The sequence below is a fragment of the Colobus angolensis genome, unplaced genomic scaffold (genome assembly GCF_000951035.1).
Source record: "Colobus angolensis palliatus isolate OR3802 unplaced genomic scaffold, Cang.pa_1.0 Scaffold92, whole genome shotgun sequence".
NCBI lineage: Eukaryota > Metazoa > Chordata > Mammalia > Primates > Cercopithecidae > Colobus > Colobus angolensis.
This window is the reverse complement of record NW_012123154.1, coordinates 8,080,692-8,106,389: the sequence shown is the minus strand read 5'-3', so window position 1 is coordinate 8,106,389 and position 25,698 is coordinate 8,080,692. Positions and strand designations below refer to the sequence as shown.

Sequence of the window (25,698 nt, the reverse complement as noted above, 5' to 3'; positions counted from 1 at the left end):
AGGCTACTTAACCTTTGAGCGTTTCAGTTTCCATTCCTCTAATGAGGGTAACAAGGATTAAACGAACGAGTGCATCTGAAGCCTTAGCACAGGGCCTGGCATGTGAGTAAATGTCCAGGAAATGCTTGCCACCGTCAGCAGCAGCACCTGTGTGGGAAATTACTTTCCCTCCTCCTCTTTTTTCTGTGGGAGTCCCTGAGAGCCCTGCTCAGCAACCTGGATCTTCATCAGTGCTGGGATTCTCTTGGCAGCTGCTGCTTTTCCAAGTGGACCCTTTTCTCTTTGTCACTCCATGTCGAGGCCTGTGAAGTGAGGTCCCATCAGCTTTGGCATGGAGCCTGGGCATTTTCCTTCTGGTTGGTCTTATGGATTGAATTGTGTCACTCTCTCCCACCCAAACTCATATGTTAAAGCCCCTCATTCCCAAGGCAATTGTATTTGGAGACAGGGCCTTTAGGGAAGTAATTAAGATTACATGAGGTCTTAAGGTGGTCATAAGGTAGGATCCTGATCTGACGGGACTGGTGGCCTTATACGAAGAGGAGAAGAGAGAGCTGGCTCTCCCAGTTAACAAAAAAGAGGCCAAGTGCGCACACAGTGAGATGGTGGCTGCCTCTAAGCCAAGAGAAGAGGCCTCAGAATGAATCCTGCCTTGCCAGCACCTTCGTCTTGGACTTCCAGTCTCCAGAACTGTGAGAAATAAATTTCTGTTTAAGCCACCCAGGCTGTGGAGTTTGTTATGGAGCTCTGGCAGACTGAGGTTGTTGGAGAACCACAGTCCTGGTGGTTGGGTGCCTGCCTCAGGCATTATTATTTCTAGGCCAGTGGTTTGTGCATCAAAATGCTTGGTAAAGCAGACTGCCAGGGCTTACCCCAAGAATTTCAGATTTAGGATTGACATGAGAAGTCACATTTCTAACCAGTTCCCCAGTGGTGCTGATGCTGCCGATTCTTGTCCACGTTTGGAGAACCACTGGTTTAGGTGGTGTGTCGGAGAGGCTTCAGGCAAGTGCTGGGAGATGGGTTAGGGACAGTGGCTCTCCCACTCAACTAGGAAGTTGTTTAAACTCAGAGCCTCAGTTGCATTATCTGTAAAAGGGTGATAATATTTATTCTGCTTATTTCATGGGATTATTGAAGTCAGATGCATGAATGAAAGTTTTTAGGTCTTCCTGCTTTTCATACAGAGCAGTTTCATACAGAATAGGACTGGGGTCAGGGATGTTGCATTCTTTTTGCAAAAAGAGAAGAACAAATGAAATGCTGAAGTATTCTAATAGTAAATTACAAAGCAAAAGTAAGGTATTTCCTTCCTTTTCTTCACCAGATACGGCCTGGTCATCTGATTTGCTGGCTGCTTGGACATTGGTCTTTACCCACTTCTCTTCTCTGCAATCCCCACAGCAACTTCTCTTGAAAGCCAGGCAGTTTAGCTAAGAAGCCTTTATTACAGTATCTGTGGCTCCTTATTCTGGCCCTGCCTTGTCAAAGATGCCTGTGGCTTTTTTGGTGATAGAGACAGTGGAAATTACTGAGTTTCTAGTTCTACTCCATGGGTACGATGTGGTCATGCTTTTCATGTCCAGGGTATTGTAGTTGAAAGGTCTTTTTTGGATTTGTTTTGCCGTGCTTAAAATGTTTTGTGTTGTATAAGTTTTAAATATATAATTACTGGCATATTGTATTTTCAACAGTGTTATCAACCCATAATAAGATTGCTAATCATTTAGAGCTATGGTTTTCACATGAGAACCCCAAAGAGCTTTGGTTTATGTTAGTTAGATCTATGGATAATTACTGCATTTGAAATTAAATCTGAGAAGTGTAAAAGTATTTAGTTTATTTGAAATCAACATAAATCCAGTGCAAGTTAATATAAATAGCGTAACTTTTGTTTTTTGAAACAAAAGTTCATTGAGAATGAGTGACATTCTTTCCTATTTTTATAAATCTCTTTAATGCCTGGTTTGAGAAAACAGCTAAGATTCTCATAGCTGCTTCTACATTCAGTCTTTTATATTATGTTATTTCGGTTGAAGAACATGAAGAAAATCTGGTCTCATGTGGACATGTGATTAAAAAGGGAGGAATTTTTAGCCTTCTTAGATAATTAGACACTACATCAAAACTCTACAAGGGGTAGCTGCTTAAAGGTAGTTTCAATGTGGAATCTGAAAGTGTATGAGTGAAATTTCTGTGCTTGAGTTCATTAAAATCTGTTGGTCTATCTTGCACTTTGAATGGATCTTTTCACCATTCGTAGTTTTATAACATTGTTCATTGGTAATTTGGAAATTATTGGTTTAATGAGTTTCATAAATCTTTCAAATGCCAGCATATTTTATCATTTTTTAAATTGTTTTTGTTAGTATTACCACCTATCTAATCAGAAGGCCTTTAAGTGTCAGAGAACTGTCAAATTCTTGGTGGTAGATACAGGTTTTCCAAAATTCCTATTTTATTCGAATACTCATTTTATTTTATCATTGGCAACAAAACTGCCAATTGTTTTCTTGGAAGTAACAGGCTTATTTTGTTCATTTTTGAAATGTTTGCCAAATACTCAAGTCTGTATAACCGTAGTTTTTCAGTTGTTTTTTTCTCCCCTAGGTAAAACTGGTGGTCTTTGAAAAAAGCCTGCACCTCAGTTACACAATGTACTTCTCCTCTCCCTCAAATGGAATGGTTACTGACATTTAACCACCATCTAGAAGGAAAGTAGGAATGATGGCATAGAGAGCACATCTCTGTGTATAGACAGGCTACTCAGAGCCATTTGGGGGAAGCAAGTACTCTGCTGGTTAAAAGCAAAAAACCTAACATAGTTGACTTAATATGCCAGAAATTATGTAAATGAATGTTGTTTCCTTCAACATAGTGATCTTGGAGATGGGACATCACATTCAGTGATAATGCCAACAGTTAGAATGTTTTCAGAATGCCACCTTGTTTGGAATTGCTTCAAGTTATGACTTTAAGCTTCTTCCATAGATTGTGTTTGGATGTACTGTTTTAAAGTTGTAAGGCCTCAAATGCTTGTTAAGTTTTTCCCAATTATATCTGAATATAGTTGCCTAGTCTGTGAAGACCCTATTGCATAGTGGAGAAATTGTGGACACATTTTTTAGCAATTTAGGATATTTATCACACAGGACCCAGCACCATGCAAGCATAATTCTCAGAGGCAGGCCTGGGTTCTCACCTCTGCTCTGCCACTGACTGGCTGGGTGGCCTTGAACAAAGCATTTGCCTTCTCACATTTCTCTGTGAGGTTAAGTAGTTGACTTAGGTCTCAAGTCTTTTAGCCCTCATGTTCAATGATTCAGAGATTCTAGAGGCATGACAAGAGGATTCCCTTCATAATCTGGGAAGGTGATTCTTCAGGGGGTTTGCTTCACAGCCTTCCTGTCCCTTTTGGCCAGCCTGTTTCTGGCCTAGGAAGACAGCAGGCTTCCTGTGGTTGTGATTTTTTTAAGGCAGTGTTTAATTCTTATTACAGCACAAGAGCTTGGATAACAGCATTTGAGTATTGTAGATTATCAGCTCCTACAGAGATACCCCGTATGTTTGGGGTTAAACTGGGAGCAAGGAAAGTTGGGTGACTAGATTAAGGTTGGTGCAGGACGGCAGGGAGAACAACTGACATTTGCCGACTGCCATATGCAAGGCATTTTGTTAATAGCCACTTGTGACAGTTAAATGAATCGCTTCCAAGTAGCCTTGTGAGGGAGGTGGTGGAGGTGATGGAATGCAAATTTTCGTAGATGAGGAAGCTGAAGTTTCTGGGGAGCTACTTTAATTTGCCTGAGGTAAAGAGAGTGTTTGAGCCAGATCTAGCTGGCTTTTTACAACTGGTTTCCCCCAAATTTCTCCTTTTTTTCTGCATCCCTTCCCAGCCATTATATTCCTTTTTTTTTCATTTTTCTCTATGACTATTTTAAGCTGTTCTAAAGTGTTGGAGAGATGTCACAATTGGACATCATTAATCTTTGAGAAGTGATGATTTTATAAACTTTAACATTTATAAACTTAATTTTTGATAAAGGTCAATAAAAACTAAAGAAGAGAAAATGCTTATGTTAAGTCATAGGCCTGTGTTGAAATAGATGGCCCAGGGCTATTAGATATGTGAAATTGAGGGCAGATAAGCTTTGGGACAAGCAAGAACAGAATGTGCAAATCTGGCATTCAAGTGTTTCCAATTTGCCTTTCCATATTAAGAACAGAAATTCAAATTTTGGTGGATTATTTGTTTAAAAGGACCGTTATCTTTTACTCTTTCAACAAGTGCATTCATGTACCTGCTTTATCCTAGGCACAGCGATAAGTCCTGGGGATAAAGAGGGGCAGGAGCCCATGGCCCAGGGCCTCAGAGCCACAGGGCTCCCAACCAGCAGCTTGAGTTCTTAAATTCCAGATTCCAGATGTGGGGAAATGTACTGATGGCAGGTTGTTAGGGATGAAGATGTCTTAAAGGAATGTTCGGTTATCTCTCCTGAAGGTTTTTAAAAATTGTGGAAGTCAAGATCAAGGATGAAGATGAAATTTCTTGTGGTTTCTTAATGAGATATCTCTACTGTCTGCATACTTAGGAATTCTGAGTAGTATCCCAAAGTGTACCATCAAGACAGATCATAGCAGAGAGTTGAATTTTTATATATTTTTTATATTGCTAGGCATATTTTTTGTTAGGTATTCAAAGTAGTTAAGTCATCCTCACAGCATCCCTGGGGATGACAGTTGACATTAAGGTATTTTATTATCGGAAAAGGAAATTATGGAGGTTACTTCTCACTCAGATTTTTTCAGCAAATAATTGGGAAATGGAAAGAATATATTAAGCATCTGCATTATAGAATGCCCTTGCAGTTACATTCTGAACCCTTGAATTGTTATTTTGATGGAAGGGTTACAGTTGTGTGGCAGAGAGCTTATATTGTTGGTGATTAGGGAGAGATTGTGTGATGCCAGACCTGTTTAGGAGTAAAGGGTAGTGAGAGGTTTCACTCTTCTGAGAAAATTGCTTCAACTGACTGACTTGTTTTAGGACCAACACTCCAGGCTTATGGGACTGGGTCTGAGAGGTACCTGAGCCATCTTCCTGGAGGTGGTGCTGGCAGGCGTTCCAGTACCAACTTCCCTTCCTTTAGGTGGGGAGCAGGGGGATTTCCTCCAATGAGAACAAGCGAATGTGTTCTCAGAAGTGATGGTTTATAACAGTTGGCATCAGAAGTACACGAGTTTGCTACCAAAACCAGGTTCTAATTTACCTGCAGGGAGGAGCAGTTACTTTCTGATTTCTAATAGTTTCGTAGTAAATATCCCATAAAATGTAATTTTGCATTTAAAACTGAAGCTTCACTGAATCATTTACATAACATGTGTATTTGATTTATTTATGTAATTATGTTTTATCCATTATCTGTGCTTCTTGAAATTTGGAATATTTTTCTTTCACCACAAGTGTGGATTTCAGAAGAGGGCAGCTATACTTAGCATATTTCCAATTGTGAAGCTAGTAAAGTTAGCATCTGAGAGTGAAGGGACTTTTGCCATTCTCTTCAGCCTCCTTTCTACTTCCCCGTTCTGGAGATACACCAAGAATCAGAGAGGTTAAGTAACTGGATCAAGGCCACATGGCCTAGTTTAATATTTTGTGTATTCAAAGTTTTCAGGTTAAAACACGAAATGTGTGATCATCTACACTGAGTGCTAATTATCTACCAAGTACCACATTAAGTGCATTACATCACACAATCTAATTTGGCCTGATGAATTAAAGGTAGGTGGTATCATAATGTATTTTACAAATGAGAAAAGAAATTTCTTTGTAGTGCAGGTTCAGTTATAGTTCAGAGTCAGTCTCAGACCTTCATTGGGCCCAGAGTGTTCTGTTGATTCTTTCTTTAACACAAGCACCTCATGACCACTACACCCTGCGTAACTCATTGAGCCAGTTGTAGCCATCAGAGTGGAAGCACATCCACTGCTGATTTCCTTCCATCATCTGCACCCATCTTCCTGTGTGTCCAGGGGGTTCTGCCTCTCCCATCTCATCTCTTCAGAGATGTTTCCTTAATTTCCCGCTTTGTGTCTTTGCCCCTTCTTACTCCTCTCTCCCTCCGTGCCTAGGTGTTTAATTGTATATTTTATGTAGCAAATGCTTACGTAGTGCTTTCTAAGTGGCAGACATTGTTCTAAGTGCTTTACAAATACTAATGTACTTAATGCTCCTAATAATTCTGAAATAAATACTATTATTATCCCCATTTTATTTTATTACTTATTTATTTATTTATTTTGAGACAGGGTCTTGCTGTGTTGCCCAGGCTGTAGTGCAGTGGCTCGATCATGGCTCATTGCAGCCTCGACCTCCGAGGCTCAAGGGATCCTCCCACCTCAGCCTCCCGAGTAGCTGGGATAACAGGCGTGTGGCACCCCTGCCCGGCTAATTTTTGTATTTTTAGTAGAGATGGGGTTTCCCCATGTTGGCCAGGCTGATCTTGAACTCCTGACCTCAAGTGATCCCCCCACCTAGGCCTCCCAAAGTGCTGGGATTACAGGCATGAGCCACTGGGCCTAGCCCATAGTAACTACTTTTAACAGAGTTAATATCCAACTTGTTGAATCTGATGGACACTTGTCTTACCTTGCTTCTTTCTCTGTAGCATTTGAACTGATTGGTCACTTCCTTATTAAAGCTTTCTCTTGGTGTTTGCCCCTACCTTGTTGGCTGATTCCTCTGCCTGCCCTCTGAGTGTTGATATTCTTCAGGATTCTGTCCTTGCTCTTTTCTCTTGTCATTCTAAATGTGCTTTTGGGTTGACCTCATCTGCTGCAACTTTGTCTTCCTTTTGTTTGTCAGTGACTTAAATGGTCATATCTCAGCTCACCATTCTCTCTTGAGCTCTCTACTTTCATATTGTACTGTCTCCTGGAGAGCTCTGTGTGAATTTTTTTCTATACCTCTCTTCTATACCAAATAAATAAATCCTGCTTCTCTCCTGTTCCCCACATTTCAGTGAATGGTTTTTACCATCTGCTCAGTTACTTCAAGCCACAGCCCTCGTTATCATCCCAGACTCTCCTTCATCCAGAAACAATTCTCTCTCTCGAGTATATCTGTCTCCTCCTTTGTAGCACCATCATCTTTTACCGAACTCCTGTATGAGCCCTTGAATTTGTCTTCCTGGCTCCAGTCTCGTACCTTTCTCTTCCAGTCTGTGCTCCACAGTTAAGTAAAATGCGCAACTTTCTAAAAAAGCATAGCTTAAAAACTGTGGATTCTTTGACCCTGTTGATGGGAAATTTGCCAGGCCATGTTACCTTGGAGGTTCTACTCTGAAAGCTGGAACAGGTCACTACACAAACAAGGAATTGTAAAGCTGGAAAGGTATCATCAGTGTGCAGTTCTTTTGAATGGTATAGTATTAGTGGAGAAATGGAAGATGCTTTAATTCCCCACCCCAATCCAAAACTCACCCCTTACTTATGTGAATAAAGTCTTAAGGAATCCATACAGTCATTGACTCTTCCATGTTTTTGTGGCAGGAGGAAGGAGTGTTAGTGATATACTGAGATGTTAGGTAATGGCTAATTCCACAGCTATTTTAAGGCCCTGTGTCTGGCATTGGGGGTACAAGTGAAAGATATAAAAGGCAAGGTCTTTCTTTTTTTTGAGACAGAGTCTCGCTCTGTCGCCCAGGCTGGAGAGCAATGGCACTATCTCGACCCACTGCAATGAGCAAGGTCTTGATGTGCCTGCCTACCTGGGGACACTGTGCACATTTATAGAGATATAATGGGGACATTGAAATGTTTTATGATGAAAGAAATATTGAAATATAGTCTATATTTACAGGTTGACCTTTAAACAAGTTATCATTTTTTCAAAGAAAAATATGTAAAAATGAAAAATTCTTTCAAAATTAAGATAACAAGGTTTATTTATTTTAACTTTTAGGTTTGGGGGTACATGTGAAGGTTGTTACATAGATAAATTTATAGGGGTTTTTTGTACAGATTATTTCATCACCCAGGAATTAAGCCCAGTACCCAAGAGTTATCTTTTCTGTTCTTCTCCCTCCTCCCACCCTCCACCCTCAAGTAGACCCCAGTGTCAATAACAGAAAAATTAGATTTATTCTACAAGTGTTATACATGATTCTGAAAGGTTAAAAGCTACTAAATAACCAGTTTGTATGTAGCCAGTAAAAGTTATTTGGATATGATGATCTAAGCAGTTTTGAGTACAAAGTGGTATTTAAGAACTTTTGCCATAAGTTATCTCACTGTCTTAGGATGGCAGGATTTGGGGGCTGAGGAAATTTGGCATTTGAGCACGCAGAGCTCCAGACAGGTTCCCAACCAAAGCAGAGTGCTTGTGAGTGTGCTTTTGAAGTAGAAAATTGAGATATGTGGTCTGTCAGAACATTTTTTTTGCCAAACATTTATTTATATTCTTCAGATTTTTTTAATGGGATAGTGACATTTCAAATGATGTCTGAGAAATGGGCATAAAGTAGGGAATTTGGTATGTTTGGAGATGCAGCAGGTATGGGGGAGGAAACTTGAAAATGTGGGTAGGTATAGTATGATGCAAGTATTATCCCTGATGAAACCTAATTATTTAGATTTCCTTATCTGGATCATAATTTTATTATCAACTGATTTATGGTAGTTAAACTCATTAAGATCATATAGATGAGTGGGTGCAGCAGTCTTAGGCCTTAGTAAACACTGTATTTTAAAACTGAGTAGGTGCCTGCTTCTTTTTGTAATCTTTGATTAAACCAAGTACAAAATTCAAAGCTTCATAGGTAGACTTAAATTATTTTCATCATTCTCATTATGCAAAACAAATGTCATGTCTGGTAATAGCTTGTCTTCTCACTGTACTTTTTCTTATATTACATTCTCTTTACTAACTTGATGTGTACTTAAATATTGGTCTGTGATCAAAATGGACACAATGCAGAAATTTATGACTACTTAAGTGTGATCTTTTTTCAAACTGAAATCTGAAGTTTACCTACAAGTGAGAATGCTGTCCCAGTATCAAGAGTCTTGTACACTCATATGTATAAACTACTTAAAATTAGAATTGGTTAGTCAAATGATTTTTAGGGAAAATATGTGAGCCAGAAGCATGTCATTACAGTCAGTGCTCAATGATGTAGAATAGCATGGTGGTGCAAAAAAAGTAATAAAAGAATTTGTTACAAAATACTTTGTATTATAGTTTTAAAAAACGTAGATGTAACTTATGAGTTAATTACTGATAATATTATAAAAGATATTTCTTGAAGTTAGTTTTCCGCCAGTACACGACTGTCTGGAGGAAGGAAACCCAGATGACTGCTGGGGAATACGGAGAGAGGCCAGTTTGGGGTTGAACTTTTGTTGAAGATGTAGGAAGATGTTAAGTTAAATATACAGAGTTTGTGGATAAAACTTTGTCTTTTATCATATGCTAATATGAATGAAGATGTTTAATTTGGCTAAAAGATGGCATGTTTCGCTATATGATATTTATAGTTTTGATTATGGTGGTGTTGTAGAACCTACTAGCATTTATGATAAATGTAGGTACAGTAGACCCCCTGCCTCACCTCAGTTTCAGCTTTCCATGGTTTCAGTTTCAGTGGTTTCAGTTACCTGCGATCAACTTTGGTATAGAAATATTAAATGGAGGCTGGGCGTGGTGGCTCATGCCTGTAATCCCAGTACTTTGGGAGGCCAAGGCGGGTGGGTCACGAGGTCAGGAGATCGAGACCATCCTGGCTAACATGGTGAAACCCTGTCTTTACTAAAAATATAAAAAATTAGCCGGGCATGGTGGTGGGCACCTGTAATCCCAGCTACTTGGGAGGCTGAGGCAGGAGAATGGCGTGTGAACCTGGGAGGCAGAGCTTGCAGTGAGCTGAGATGGTGCCACTGTACTCTAGCCTGGGCGATAGAGTGAGACTCCGTCTCAAAAAGAAAGAAAAATGGAAAATTCCAGAAATAAACAACTCCTGAGTTTTTAATTGTGTGCCCTTCTGAGTAGCATGATGAAGTCTTTCACTGACCTGCATTGTCCCATCCAGGACATAAATTATTCCTCTGACCAGCATACCCACGCTGTAGATGCTACCTGCCCATCAGTCATTTTGTAGCCATCTTATGGTTATCAGGTCAACCGTGGCAGTGTCAATGTGCTGTGTTCCAGTCACCCTTGTTTTACTTCAGAATGGCTCCAGAGTGCAAGAGTAGTGATGCTGGTGATTTGGATATGCCATAGATAAGCAGGAAAATGCTTCCTTTAAATGGAAAGGTGAAAGCTCGTAAAGAAAGAAAAAAGTTTGTGCATTGAGATATACACCTTATAAATAAATCACAAGTATTATTTATGGTAAGAATGAGTCTTCTGTCAAATTGTGGGGAAGGAAAAACAAATTTGTGCTGATTTTGCTGTTGTACCACAAACTGCAAAAGTTATAGCCACAGTGCCTGATAGGTGCTTAGTTAAGATGGAAAATACATTAAATTTGTGGGTGGAAGACGTGGATAGAAACGTGTTCCAACTGACAGCAATGTGGTTTGGTACTGTGCATGGTTTTGAGTGTCCACTAGAGGTCTTGGTACATATCCCCAGGATGAAGGGGGGCTACTGCATAGAAAAAATGTTTCCCAAATTTGTTATAAGTTGAAATGATTGTGAAATATCAGATGTGAAACTGTTAACTCTATATTTCAGCCTTAATTCCATCTCCTTTGTCAAATATAACTTGATTTGAAACCAAAATTTAGTATCATAGTCGCCGAATAAGTTACATTTGTTTTCTTCATTTTTTTTTTCTTCCTGTAGATTTACCTTTTTGAGATTGGGTGCAGTTTTCCAAAATACTTTTTCTAATACTCTTCCAAAGATCTCAACCTTCCTTTACAGTTTGAACTCCTGTTTGTATTGCTTGCTTCCCTGATGGAAATCTGAATTTTTATAATTCCTGTTATTTCTTTTTTTGCATTGCCTTAACAGGCATGGGTCTTCGAAAGCCCTGGAGCTCCTTGTGTGAACCCTGCCATTGGTATGCTGTGATGCTTTGCCTGTCCTGTGCTCAGGTTTATTCGTAATGGATAAGGCTCCCTTCCTATCACATGTGCACTGCTCTAGCAAAGAGAATAGACAAATTCTTTTCAGTTCTGATGTTCTGCAGGGTTTGTTTTGTTTTTTTTTTCCCTTTAAGGAAAAGAATGTTGGTGGTGTATATCAGAAAAGATTGTTTGCACCCTTTCTATCCCTTTCCTTTCAAACCAGGCAGGATTGAGTACACTTCTAACTCCACTAGAATATGAAAAAAGATCCCTTTTCAGCTTTCCAGAAATTTTTTAAAATGTAAAAGAATGTAGGAAATTGCCAAATCAGTTAGTTAATCAGTGACAACTGCAGTAAGTACACGAAGTGCATGCTTCTTACAAGAGCAGCTGGCTGTTTGCTGCTTTCTCAGCCCCTCTGCATGCTTGCCCTTGCCTCACCTCTGCATCCTCCTCCAGAGGTTCAGTGTCAGCCTTATAGGAGCTGGTGATTGCCAGGGGGTCCCCAGACAGAGCATGGCCACAGGGCAGCTCCTTCCTTCTCTTCCTTCTGTTCCACCCTCACTTTTTGTAGGCTTCTGTGTGTGTATGTCAAGTCAGTAGCTTGAAATAAGTCTAGAATAAGTGGGAAAATCTTTCCTAATGGTGAGTTTTTAAAATCAGGCTAATAAACATGGTGACATTAGCCTTTATACACCACCCTGGGCTTTACAAAACCCGGGATATTTTATAATATTAAGCAAGATACATACTAGCAATCAGCAAATTTTGTAAACTGTACATGACTCTTCCATAAATCTGCACTATAAGCATTCTTGCCAGGTGGGTTGAAATATATTTCTGAAATTTAATTTTTTTCCTGTCCAAAATAAGTTACTTTAAAAATTTTCATTTACTTATTTCTAGATCTAGCTCTTCATTTGATTTTCTTCTTTACCATATTACAATTAATTAGGATAACACTCAAAAGATATGAGACCTGGTGCGATGGCTCATACCTGTAACCCCAGCATTTTAAGAGGCTGAGGCAGGAGGATTGCCTGAGCCTAGGAGTTCAAGACCAGTTTGGGCAACATAATGAGACTTTGTTTCCCAGGGGAAAAAAGAAAAAATTTTAGCTGGGTGTGATGGTACACAACTATAGTGCTAGCTACTTGGGAAGCTACAGTGGAAGGATCACTTGAGCCCAGGAGTTGGAGACTACAGTGAGCTGTGATTGTGCCATTGCACTCCAGCGTGGGTGATAGAGTGAGACCCTGTCTCTCAAAAAAAAAAAAAAAAAGATATTGGATAGATACACATATTTTACATAGCTACATATTTGATCTACACCTAGATATGGTATATATGGATACATGTTTGTCGTCATTTCTGTTTTGCCGTACAGTGTTGAGTGCTTCAGGTGCTATTAGAATGTATGCCCATATGTTGCTAGGCCATGTTGTATACATGGTATGAAGACCCTGCTAGACATATTTTCTTGGTGTCTGCACTGGGGCAGCAGGTCAGCTGTCTCCACATTAGGGTCAAGGTGCTGGCCACCTTCTCAGTGGGCTTAGCTTTTAGGAGTTAGCTTCAGAGAGTGGTATTTGAATTTTGAATTGCAGGGTGTAAAGGCCATTCTCTAAAGAACATAAATTTCCATGATCCTTGTGCTTTTGTGGCATAACTTATGTATGGGGTAATAATACTTCTTTTGACCACTTAGGAAAAAGCTAGTGCTGTGGGCATGCGCTTAGTATAAGCTGTTAGCCAAGTATTATTTCATTAGTTGCCTTGAAAGGAAATGTATTACCCTCAATACCAAATGAAGGAACAGAAGAACAGCTTTTTTTTTTTTTTTTTTTTTTTATCATAAAGGCTACTCAGAATATCCAGACTCTTCAAAGTTATGTAGAAATAACTGAAAGATTTCTGCAAGAAACCTGTGAAATAGTATGTTATGTAACATAGCATTAGATATTAATGTTAACTGCATTTTTTTGACTTGCACAAATGATTGGCAAACAGATGGGCATATCTTTAAAATTAACCATCTTTAGATACCCACTCGTTGTAAACTGTTACAGATTAAATTTTTCACTAAGGGCTGTTCATAATTCTTTGAATGAAGTCAGTATTGTTTATTTGTCAGATGCAAATGTCAAGACTACTTTCTTTAAGTGACATATCTGTATTACTTTGTAATATTATTTGTAATGTGTCATTTGTTGTTGGTCCATTATATTAACCGAGTGGTCAGTGTGTGCTATTCTATAGGAGGAGCTCAGAGTCTAAGAGCAGGACTTCCCAAACTTTCACATGCACAGGAATCACCTGGGGCCCTTGTTAATAAAAGGCAGATTCTGGTGCAGGAGGTCTGAGGTGAGCCTGAGACTCTGCGTCTCTTACCAGCTCCCAGGGGTGCCAGGGGTCCTGTCTTTCAGGACTCCACTTCACATGGCCAGGCTCCAGTCTCCAGAAAGAGAGGGAGCTGAAAACATAAGAACAGTAGGGTGCTTGGCACTTTTGCAGCTTCTGCTCATGTTGATGTGGTGCTAGTGCCAGCGAGGGCTTTGGAATCAGCCTGAAGAGGGAGGGTTGAGGGTCAGGAAGCTTCTGGGGATGAGTTATAACAAAGGAACTGAGATGAAAAAGAGGCCAGGTTGTACAGTGAGGGGATAAGGAGGCCACAGAAGAGACCATGGGTGTGAAGGCGAAGAAGGTGTGAGATAGCTGATGGATGGTTGGTAAACTTTCAGTAGTTTGATATACCTAATGGGGGTGTTTATGAGTGCTTCAGGGGACAGAGGGAAGGGAGTTAAGGGAGTTGAGAATGGACAGCTCAAGAAAGATTTGATTATTAATACCTTCAAGCATGCTGGAGCATTTGGAGTGGAACCTGAAAGCTATGGGAGGTCCTTTAAGGATTTTAATCAGGGAGAGGTATGATGTAATCTGTGTTTTATAAGATCATTCAGTCAGTAGTGTGAAAGCGTTGAGACCAGACTTGGGAGAACCGATTAGATTTCTAATTTTTTGTGGTTCACTAAACCATGAAGGCCTGATTACTTCAGAGCTAGTGTAAACAGGGAGGAGGAGGTAGACCCATAAATATCTGGGAGAGAGCATTAGCAGGTTGGGAAATGCACTGAATATGTGGGATGTACTGGGGCATTTATTCAAACTGCAAGCTGCATGAAGACAGGGCCACATCTGTTTCGTTCAACACTGTATACACAGTGTCTGTTAACCTTGAATATTTTTTAAATGAATGATGACAGGAAGGATCTAGGCTTATTTCCCATTTTTTGGCTAGGTCAAAGAGGTAGATGGGGATGATGTTGCTGTCATAGGGAATGCTAACATAAGGCGTAGCGTTGCTCTATACGATGTCAGTGGTTTTCCTTATTAAAAATGTGTCTTTTCTGTTAATATCAGCAAAATGGGAGATAACCTAGTAATATGAATGGAGGTTACCAATGCAATCCTTATTGCTTTCTATGGTTTTATTTTTAATATGATGCTTGGGGACAAACAGACCTTAGAAGGACTTCACATACTTCTTTTTTTTTTTTCTTAATATTTTTCTGAATTTTGTATAGTTGAGAATTATTCCTAACATATTGAAAATTATTTGTGAAGAAATAGGAATATATGTTGGGAGATAATACAGAAAGGAGACATAGGTTGTAAGTATAGTTAACATAAAATATGATATATGGAAACATACCATATATTTCATCCCAAAGGGTAAATATGGACCTTTAAAAGAATACTAATCTCTGAAAGAGGAGAAAATATTTTTTTATGAAAGAGGATTGCTGCTATTTAATACGGTCTTTGTTAAAACATGTTACCTCTAAGAAGAAATACATAGGAGTGCTATCCATAGAATTTTCTGCAGTGATGTAAATGTTCATTATGGGCACTATCAAGTAGGTAGCCACCAACCACATGTGGCTTTTGAGAACTTGAATGTGACTTGTGCAACTGAGGAACTAAATTTTAAGTTTTATTTAGTTTAAGTAGTTTAAATAGCAACATGTGGCTGGTGGCTGCTGGATTACACAGCGCAGTCATAGAGTATTGGCAATGTCTTAGCATACTAATGAGGAAGAAAATGTGGTCTTGACCAGGAAGAAAACGTGGTCTTGGCCCCGCTGGCCAACCAGGGAGTTCAGGAAGGGCATCATTTGACCCATGAAGCAAATACAGAAAATACTTTGTGGTGAACTGATATGCTGGTGTTGGTGACTTGGGGGGGCACTTCCTGATTCTTTATCCAGGTTCTTGTCAGCTGGATAGATGTCTTCTTCACCAGCAAGCATTGGCCCTGCTAGATGTTCCCAAGTGGCTGTCGGGGCCTGGGTTGTGGATGGGGCAGGGGGAGGAGATTGCTGTTAACTGGCTTCAGGATCTAGCTGAAAGGACTTTCACTTTGAGTGGAAACTCAGCAGTGTGAGCCCTTTATCTTCGGTCTGTCCACCTACCAGTGTGTGGATTCTTTGCCCCTCTTGATATGTTTTGTAGCCTTGATGATTGAGAGGTGTCTCTATGGGTTATGATGGGGGTTGTGATGTGCTGTTTTTTCAGCTGCACGATGCTTCCTTAGAAATTCTGATTCATGCTCCACCCTCATCCCCAGAATCATTACCACAGCTGTGTTCTATACCTTATGCTCTTTGGAGGTAGAAGAGAGAAATTTGAATAGAACAAATTTCTATTTGAAATTTGTTTGATTTTGAACAAATTCAAACCATAAACAGCAAAATAGTCTTCAGTATCCAATAGGCAATATCCTATGATTTCACTCTTGCCCACTTGTTGGCTGTTTATCAGTTTCCCTTGGATGACATTTTACTTACACAATTGGACGTATAGTGGTTGAGCTATAGGAGATACTTTGCATGGGAAAGGTGGTATATATTCGCCTACCTCCTTGCTGGGTTTCTAGCCCATACCTGTAACACAAAAAGGTTCTGTGTCACTACCAAATTAAAACTCAGCTATACAAATGCCATTCTACTTTGAGAAGAGTGTAGTAAATAATTGTTTATGTTGTTTTGAAAGGTCAGAAAATCACTATATATAAAATAAATATAATAAGTAAAAATTTTAAATGTGTTATGAATAAATTTTATATATACATATATTTTTTCAAAATATTAATGTTTTCGGTGACATTTCTTTCATCTTGGTTTCTTGCGCACCCATTGCTTTTATCATTGATTCTGTGCTTGGATCTGCCCATTTTTCATTTGGCTATTTCCCAGTAAAATTTACCAATAGCTCCAATTTGGTGTTGATATATGCTTGTTTCCTAAAGGTAATATATGGTATAATTTAAAAACATTTTTGGAAAGGAAATTCACTTCTATTTGATGATGGCAGCATTCTTTTAGTGATTCTCTGAATCAAACAGACTTGATGTAGGCCTTTAATATATTCTCCTCGCTAGTAAGCTGCCATTTCAGTCATTCATTTCTTTCATCTTTGGGAACTGTCACTAAAATGTTTTGTGGAAGTTTACTCCTCTCAGTCTATAAAAGGATTTTTTTTCATCAGTTAAATGAGGAGGGATTTGGATTAGAAGTTCTTCAGAGTGTTTCCTAGCTCTAAAATGTTTGTAATTGGTTTCACAGTGTGCCTCTAATGTTGATGATTCTGTTAGTTGCGTGCTCTCATTGTGACCCCTCCTCACCCCCAAACACATGCATCTTCTGAACTGTCCTTTCGTTCACATCTCAGAAAATGCTGGCTAATAGGGCACTGAGTAGAAACTTGAATTACTGTGTCTCCGTTATATGCATCTGTACCGTTTGCTACATATTCTCACATTTAGTTAGACTATTCCTTATCAGAAGTTACTGAGGAGTATTTTGTAAAATGGTAACTGATGTTTTTAATAACATAAGCCCTGAATCTTAGTTCTTATTTAGGAGATTCATCATTTACAGATATATAAGCTCCATGAGGACAAGAGGGAATTTTGTTTTATTCACTGATCTCTCTCCAGCTCTTAGACTAGTGCCTGGATCACAGTAGTGCTCAGTAAATATTCAAATACATTTTGAATAAATGATTGTGATTTGAGAGTTAATTTTTATGTAAAGCCAAATAAAACATAAATGCAATGCGAATGTTTATTACCCAGGTGATAATTATGAGACTTAAAAAAATGTCATTGCTGATGTGTTATTTCTGTTTCTTCTTTTTAAATACTTCATGCTGTCCAGTATGGAAGCCATAGCCCCATATGTACATTTTTTCACTTGAAATGTAGCTAATAGGAATTGAGATATACTGTAAGTATAAATTACATACTGGGTTTCAAAGACTCAATACCAAAATATGTGAACTAGCTTATTCATTTTTTTATATTGATTACCTGTTGAAATGACAGTATTATGCATTTATTCTGTTAAATAGAAATTGGTAAAATGGATTTCACTCTTTTGGTCTACTTTTAAAATGTAGCTACTAGAAAACTAAAAATTACATGTAATGGCTCGCATTTGTGGCCCATTGAACAGTGTTCGTCTAGACACAGAAAATCTAGATATTGTCTGTAGACAAGGGAGAAGCTTTCAAAATAGGGCTTTGAATGAATATCTTTTATAGAAACACAAAATTATATGTTGCAGCTGCGACTTGGGAAAGTGGGCTTTCAGATGGTCTTGATCAAATTTATAAAAAGGACCAAAACAAATTAATTAGATTAGCTCAAATCAGAAATATGAAATGCAGCTACCAGATGGATTCCTGGCATAGTTGCCAGCTGGGTCTTGAGGTCAGAAAAGGGGCAGGAAGGCGTTGGTGGCTGTCCCAGTGAATGGTCACTAATGACAGACTACAAAGCCAGTTTTTGAACTTCTCTGCCTGGACCTTACCTGAGCATGATTGTAGTTGTGGTGAGCGACATGCTTAGTTGATACCATATAATGCTGGCGTTTTTCATGCCTCTGGGAGATGGACACTTAGTAGAAGGGTGTCGGGAACAGGAAGAGGAGTACAGCCAAGGGTCAGTATGGTTACTGTCAGGGAGGGCTGTTTTTTCCCTACTCATGCCCTTAGGCAGCTTGTCCTTCTTCTGAATCTTAAGCTGATAAAAAGTAAGCACCAACTTCATCGCCACTTCTCCAAGCTTGATCTGGCTCTGCCTCTCTGCCTCTGGGCTCAGTGGGCTTGCAAGAGAAGGTCACTAGTGGGCTAAGCCATCCACTCCCTCTGGGATCACTTTTACCTGGAGCTGGCCTGGAACCCCATCCAGTCAGTAGCATTTCTTCCCATGACAGTTGGCAGACCCTGGAGAATGAAGCTGCTCCCCAGGACACATATGTAGACGTGACTTTCCTTAAGCTAATTTGAAAGGTTGTTTTGCTAAGTGGTTGGTCTGCATGGCTGGTTTAAGCTATTATCAAGTCCATTCCAGTATTTATTTCTTTCAAAGTTAAAATGAGCCTTGAATAAATGACAACTGACTGCTTAGCCTTCTTAGGAGTGTATTTAATTTTATGAATATTTGTTGCAACTGGCACTGGAGATGTCTACTTCTCTTTATTTTGGATTTTAAAATAGTTGCATAGTAAAGCAGCGTGTTTTCAGTAAAATGGCTTTCATGTTCACCTTATTTTCACCCATCTGACCTCTGCATTTGGAGAAAGTAGATCAGAAAATTCATGGCAGTTAGCGGCGGAGTGAAGAGACCTTTGACTTTAGCTGACAGCTGTCACCTGAAAACTACAGACCTGGAGACCCTCTCAGGTGTTATGTCTGTAGTTCTGACAGTGAACAGGAATGTTGTTTACATTTTCTGTAAGCAAAATTCTCCCCTTGTTAGGAATGTGTTAGAATAGGGCAGGCAGAAACAGAATTTTTATGTGTCTTACTGGTAAGTTCTCAGGAGTGTTGGTTAGCCCATTGTTCATTCCCATGCTCTTATGGAAGCGTGTCAGTAGAATTTATGAGTGCCTGTTTATAGCATCACTTTGGAAATTTCAAGATACTGTTTTTTTCAAGTGTGCTAGTATCACACAATGCTTAGTATCCTTATAAAAGAAAAAAATGAGTGAAATTCCAAAGATGTTTGAGATTTCAGTCATTTTCTCTATATGAATTAGTTCTTTATTAGGCCGTTGATTTAATTAGCATTCAACAAAAACACTTCCCTGTTTAGATTGTCAAAGCATTCTTTAAATTAGTTATTTTAATCTGACACAGGGTCGTTAGGAAGACTTTGAATAAAATGCAGCATGTTACATAGTGTATACTGTGCACTGGAAGCACGTAGGGTGCGAACACAAATGCCTGCCCACTTGTCTCCCTACCTGCTTAGGTCCTGCCTTGTCCCAAAAGGACTTAAGGCAGTGGTGAGGAGAGCATATTTTGAACTTTATTCTGTTTAATTGTCAGTTCTGGAGAAAGTTGTGTTTCTAGTTATGAGAATAGTCATTGTCGACAAAGTATCTACTCAACTAGTTTCCTCTTGAGTGATCACATGGGATTCTGGTCCACCAGAGCCCAGCATGCCTGCGGGTGAATAATGAGCCTGGTAATTGGGCTGCTGTGTGTCAGTGCAGACTGGGACCATGGTAGGCTCAGAGCCATGAGTGGAATTGGTCCTCTTGGAGAGTGAAAGCTTTTCTTTTAGTCTCCTTATGAATCTTGTATATTTCTGCCATTAAACATAATGAAATTATGTATGTATTGTACTGTTCTCAAGGTTGCTTTTCAACATCATTATGAACACTTTCTTGTTAGATGCCTCTGTTGCAGTTACATAGTTGTATATGGGCTGTAAATATCTAATTCATATGAAATGACCGATTTTGGTATTTGTATAATCCTCTAGTCAATTTAACTAAGTTGAGCTTTTCACAGCCCTTGGTGCTGCTGTTGCTCATCTGATTACACCGCTCAGGGGAATAAGGTTAAGGGCGGGCTGTTCGTAACCAGAGCATTTCCAGGGCTTTAGTTCAGCAGATGAGCTGCTTGGCTATATTCATACATCTGCTTGCCTGCTGTGGCAGCTGCTGCTGCTTCATGTTGTGTTCTTTTGTTCTGTTCCATTCAAGAATGGAACGCTAGGAAGTGTAGTGAATGGATTAATTTAAGGTTAAGGTTAGTGTTTTGCTTGCTTTCTAAGTAACTGATCATAATGATGCTTCTGGTAGAAACTAATGAGTTTCTCTTAAAGTGAACTAAATTTATAAAATACAACTCGGTGAGGGAGCTAGATTAGTATTGTTAATGGGGACCAAATTCAGATGTACAAAATACTGGCAGTTTTATCATTGGATCCTAATTCTTTGTTTTCTTCCTTCTTCTCCCCCACCCCTAACTCCCTTCTAGGACCTATATCCAGACTTTGCCTGACACTGCAGGGTCCAAGAGAATTAAAGAAATATGGAATGACATGAAGAAGATTAGTTAAGGATTATAGGCTTTGAGGGCAAACACCTCAGTGAAGTGAAGCACAGGCAAGCTCCTGAGCTGTGGTTTGGAGGAGCCGTGTATTGGAAGAAGATGGCAGATCCAGGAATGATGAGTCTTTTTGGCGAGGATGGGAATATTTTCAGTGAAGGTCTTGAAGGCCTCGGAGAATGTGGTTACCCGGAAAATCCAGTAAATCCTATGGGTCAGCAAATGCCAATAGACCAAGGCTTTGCCTCTTTACAGCCATCCCTTCATCATCCTTCTACTAATCAAAATCAAACAAAGCTGACACATTTTGATCACTATAATCAGTATGAACAACAAAAGATGCATCTGATGGATCAGCCAAACAGAATGATGAGCAACACCCCTGGGAACGGACTCGCGTCTCCGCACTCGCAGTATCACACCCCACCCGTTCCTCAGGTGCCCCATGGTGGCAGTGGTGGTGGTCAGATGGGTGTCTACCCTGGCATGCAGAATGAGAGGCATGGGCAATCCTTTGTGGACAGCAGCTCCATGTGGGGCCCCAGGGCTGTTCAGGTACCAGACCAGATACGAGCCCCCTACCAGCAGCAGCAGCCACAACCGCAGCCACCACAGCCCGCTCCGTCAGGGCCCCCTGCACAGGGCCACCCTCAGCACATGCAGCAGATGGGCAGCTATATGGCACGTGGGGATTTTTCCATGCAGCAGCATGGTCAGCCACAGCAGAGGATGAGCCAGTTTTCCCAAGGTCAAGAGGGCCTCAATCAGGGAAATCCTTTTATTGCCGCCTCAGGACCCGGCCACTTGTCCCATGTGCCCCAGCAGAATCCCAGCATGGCACCTTCCTTGCGTCACTCGGTGCAGCAGTTCCATCACCACCCCCCTACTGCTCTCCATGGAGAATCAGTTGCCCACAGCCCCAGATTCTCCCCGAATCCTCCCCAACAAGGGGCTGTTAGGCCACAAACCCTTAACTTTAGTTCTCGGAGCCAGACAGTCCCCTCTCCTACTATAAACAACTCAGGGCAGTATTCTCGATATCCTTACAGTAACCTAAATCAGGGATTAGTTAACAATACAGGGATGAATCAAAATTTAGGCCTTACAAATAATACTCCAATGAATCAGTCCGTACCAAGATACCCCAATGCTGTAGGATTCCCATCAAACAGTGGTCAAGGACTAATGCACCAGCAGCCCATCCACCCCAGTGGCTCACTTAACCAAATGAACACACAAACTATGCATCCTTCACAGCCTCAGGGAACTTATGCCTCTCCACCTCCCATGTCACCCATGAAAGCAATGAGTAATCCAGCAGGCACTCCTCCTCCACAAGTCAGGCCGGGAAGTGCTGGGATACCAATGGAAGTTGGCAGTTATCCAAATATGCCCCATCCTCAGCCATCTCACCAGCCACCTGGTGCCATGGGAATCGGACAGAGGAATATGGGCCCCAGAAACATGCAGCAGTCTCGTCCATTTATAGGCATGTCCTCGGCACCAAGGGAGTTGACTGGGCACATGAGGCCAAATGGTTGTCCTGGTGTTGGCCTTGGAGACCCACAAGCAATCCAGGAACGACTGATACCTGGCCAACAACATCCTGGTCAACAGCCGTCTTTTCAACAGTTGCCAACCTGTCCTCCACTGCAGCCCCACCCGGGCTTGCACCACCAGTCTTCACCCCCACACCCTCATCACCAGCCTTGGGCACAGCTCCACCCATCACCCCAGAACACCCCGCAGAAAGTGCCTGTGCATCAGGTAAGGGGACACAGAGCCTGCCTCTGCATTGCAATGTGAAATTCAACATGGCTAACTTGTGTAATCAAATTTTTCTTTAAGCTATGAAAATCTTTTCCATTATGAGTGCCTTAATTTTTATTTGTTATTGGCTTAGGCATTTATTTTATTCAGGCAAGAATTCTTGAATCTCTCTGTCCCAGGGATTGTGCTAGATGTTAAGGATATGTAGATAACTAAGACTGGGTCCCTGCCGACAAGGAGCTAGGTTGCCACTAGCAGGGAGATGGACAGAAGACTCAGAATGCTCATGAGACAAATGCTTTTGTTTCCTTCTCTGAATTCTTTTTTATTCTTTTTCTTTCTCTGTGTGTGTGTGTTTTAAAAATACGCTGACACTTGGTTTCTAGCAAAGATTTATATGTGTGTGGTAGTCTCCTCCATCTCTTCTTTTATATTGATATTTTTCTTGGGAAGCTGCAAAATGTATACTTCTGTGATACTTATTTTACTAACTGTTGAATTTTAGTATGAGTTTAAATTGCAAACTGTAGAAAATCACAGTAAATGATAATTCACAGAAGATGTTTGGTCTCTAAAAGATTTGGGTACCCTGCACTGAAGTAGGGAATCTTCCTTTTTTGTAAGCTGATGTTTTTGTTATTATTTAGAATTTATAGAAGAACAGATTTAAGTTTTAAATTATCATATTCACAAAGACATCTTTCCATTATAAATTTTGGTGTTTATGCCCTAGGTCTGTGAAAGAGAAATTAATGCCTATGTATACAGATTATTCTTAGTGCTATTCAAAAATATATACTGATTATCTACCAGAATTGCAGTTCTGTTTTTGGGGTGCACAGTAGCTGATTTTAGTGCTATAAAGCATAGTGATTGTTTTGATGCACTTATTATCAATTTTGGGGAAATAAGACCTCATGTGAGGATACAAAAGAGTGAAAGACCAGGCATGATTATGTGACAAGTGTCCAGAGAGAGGAAATAACCTGTAGTTGAGGGTGCTTGGAACTTGGGTAGGCCTTACCCAGGGAGGTGAACCCAGGTCAGCAGTTCAGATTGAGGGATGGTTTGCTAAACAAAGGCACAGGAAGTCAAGCTTGCTGCAGGGAATAGGTTGGAAAGTATCAGTCAGGGCCAGATTGTTGTGATCTTGGATTCCTTTTTAAGGAATTTGGACTTAAAAGGAGGGGGGAGCCAGTGATATTGATTAGACAGTCCACAGGACAGATGGAGAAGCAGAAGATGAAGTATGAACCTGTCGTCCAGGCCTTTGAGGACAGTTTGGACCAGAAGGGTCAAACTGAGAGCAGAAGGGATTGAAAGCAGTGTTGAAAGTAAAAGGGTTTGGTTGGTAAACAAAGCCACTCAGGGCATCTCAGAGCAGCTTTTTTTTTTTTAGTGGTGATAATTGTCTTCTATGCTTTTTGCCAGTTCATTAAAAAAAAAAAAAAAAGTATTTTAGGCCAGACATGGTGGCTCATGCTTGTAATCCCAGCACTCTCTGGGAGGCCGAAGCAGGCAGATCATCTGAGGTCAGGAGTTCAAGGCCAAACTGGCCAACATGGTGAAACCCCATCTCTTTTAAAAAATACAAAAAATTAGCTGGGGCCGGGCGTGGTGGCTCAAGCCTGTAATCCCAGCACTTTGGGAGGCCGAGACGGGCGGATCAGGAGGTCAGGAGATCGAGACCATTCTGGCTAACCCGGTGAGACCCCGTCTCTACTAAAAATACAAAAAAAACTAGCCGGGCGAGGTGGCGGGCGCCTGTAGTCCCAGCTACTCCGGAGGCTGAGGCAGGAGAATGGCGTAAACCCGGGAGGTGGAGCTTGCAGTGAGCCAAGATCTGGTCACTGCACTCCAGCCTGGGTGACAGAGCGAGACTCCGTCTCAAAAAAAAAAAAAAAAAAAAAAAATTACCTGGGCATGGTGGTACACACCTGTAGTCCCAGCTACTCGGGAGGCTGAGGCAGGAGAGATGCCTGAACCCGGGAGGTTGATGTTGCAGTGAGCTGAGATCATGCTACTGTACTCTAGCCTGGGCAACAGAGTGAGACACCATCTCAAAAAAAATTTTTTTGTTTGTTTGTTTTTTGTTTTAGGTTCAGCCAGGCATTTAATACAGAGGCTCTGAAGCTTCGTCCTAAGCTGGGCTGGGGGAGTGGAGGTCAGGAAGACTCCTGGGACCACAGGACAAGTAGTGGCTTCAGGAAAGTTGCCCTCAGCCGGTGGGCAGGGCAGCTTCCCTGAAGACTTTGGTGATCCTCATATAACCACCCTCGGTGATTCTTACATAACCTCAGGGCAAAACGCCTCTCCTCAGAGCAGACCAAAAGTACTGTCCCTGAGGCCAGCAGACATGGGAGGCTTTTAGGATAGAAATGAATGTGACTTAGTTTTTAGGAATTATTATTCCCTGGAAAGTTTCTTAATAAGCAAGGGATATTTTAGAGCAGTGGTTTCTCAGACTTCTCATTCTGGCATCCTCTCTCTTCACCAGAGGGCGAGCACTGTTTGGAGACCCCCTGTGATTATAATCTAATCTCTGGATGAGAACTGTTGCTGTCCTCCAGCTTTCCTGGGTTTTAAGAGTACAGATACCTCAATGGCCTTTTCAGAGGACATGTATGAGTCTGTGGCATGTGAGCCCTTGAGCAGTGGAGGCTCCATGCATGCTGTGTCCTGTGCTAGACTTCAGGAGAGCCCACATGCATTGCCTCCTTCTTTGAGTGTGTCATTATAGGCAAACTCAGGATCTTTACAGGGATGTAAACTAGGACATTTGAGGTATTTTCATTCTAAGTACAATTATATTTTCCATTTTGCTCATTGATTATTTGCTTTCTTATTTCTGCTTAACTTTGTATCCTCTTCAGATTTTGAAACACTCAGTTTTGAACATAAGGTTATGGCGGTGTAAAGTCTTAGGCACAGAACATAGACTTCAAAGTTAGAAAGGTATGTGGAGCCCAGCTCTATCATTTATTAACCTGGTGACCTTAGGCAAAGGATTTAACTTCTGTTTACCTCAGAGTTTTTATTAGTTAAGCAGGAAAAATAGCACCCAGCACAAAGGGAGTTAGATTAAGTGGGCTTAACATATACTGAGTGCCTAGTATAATGTCCACTCCATGGTATATATGTTAATTCTTTTCTAATTTTAGCTTCTGATCTCCTGAAGTGCAAACCTTGCTACATAATTATGTCATTTCCCATGTAGTTACAGTGTAAAATTAACTTTATTTGTTTATTATTTATTACTTTTTGAGATGAAGTCTCACTCTGTTGCCAGGCTGGAGTCAGTGGTGCAATCTTGGCTCACTGCAACCTCCACCTCCCAGGTTCAAGTGATTCTCCTGCCTCAGCCTCCTGAGTAGCTGGGACTACAGGCGCGCACCACCATGCCCTGCTAATTTTTGTATTTTTAGTGGACACGGGGTTTCATCAAAA

General features: G+C 40.6%; 1 protein-coding gene across 1 annotated transcript in view; it reads left to right on the top strand.

Moving 5' to 3' along the window:
- The window catches only part of CHD7 (chromodomain helicase DNA binding protein 7), a 189,976-nt gene that overhangs the window by 41,836 nt on the left and 122,442 nt on the right, over positions 1–25,698 (top strand). Inside the window, exon 2 of the mRNA XM_011931946.1 lies at positions 20,410–22,248. Within this exon, the coding sequence (XP_011787336.1) occupies positions 20,584–22,248 (1,665 nt within the window). The 5' untranslated portion in view covers positions 20,410–20,583. The remainder of the gene's footprint in view (positions 1–20,409; positions 22,249–25,698) is intronic.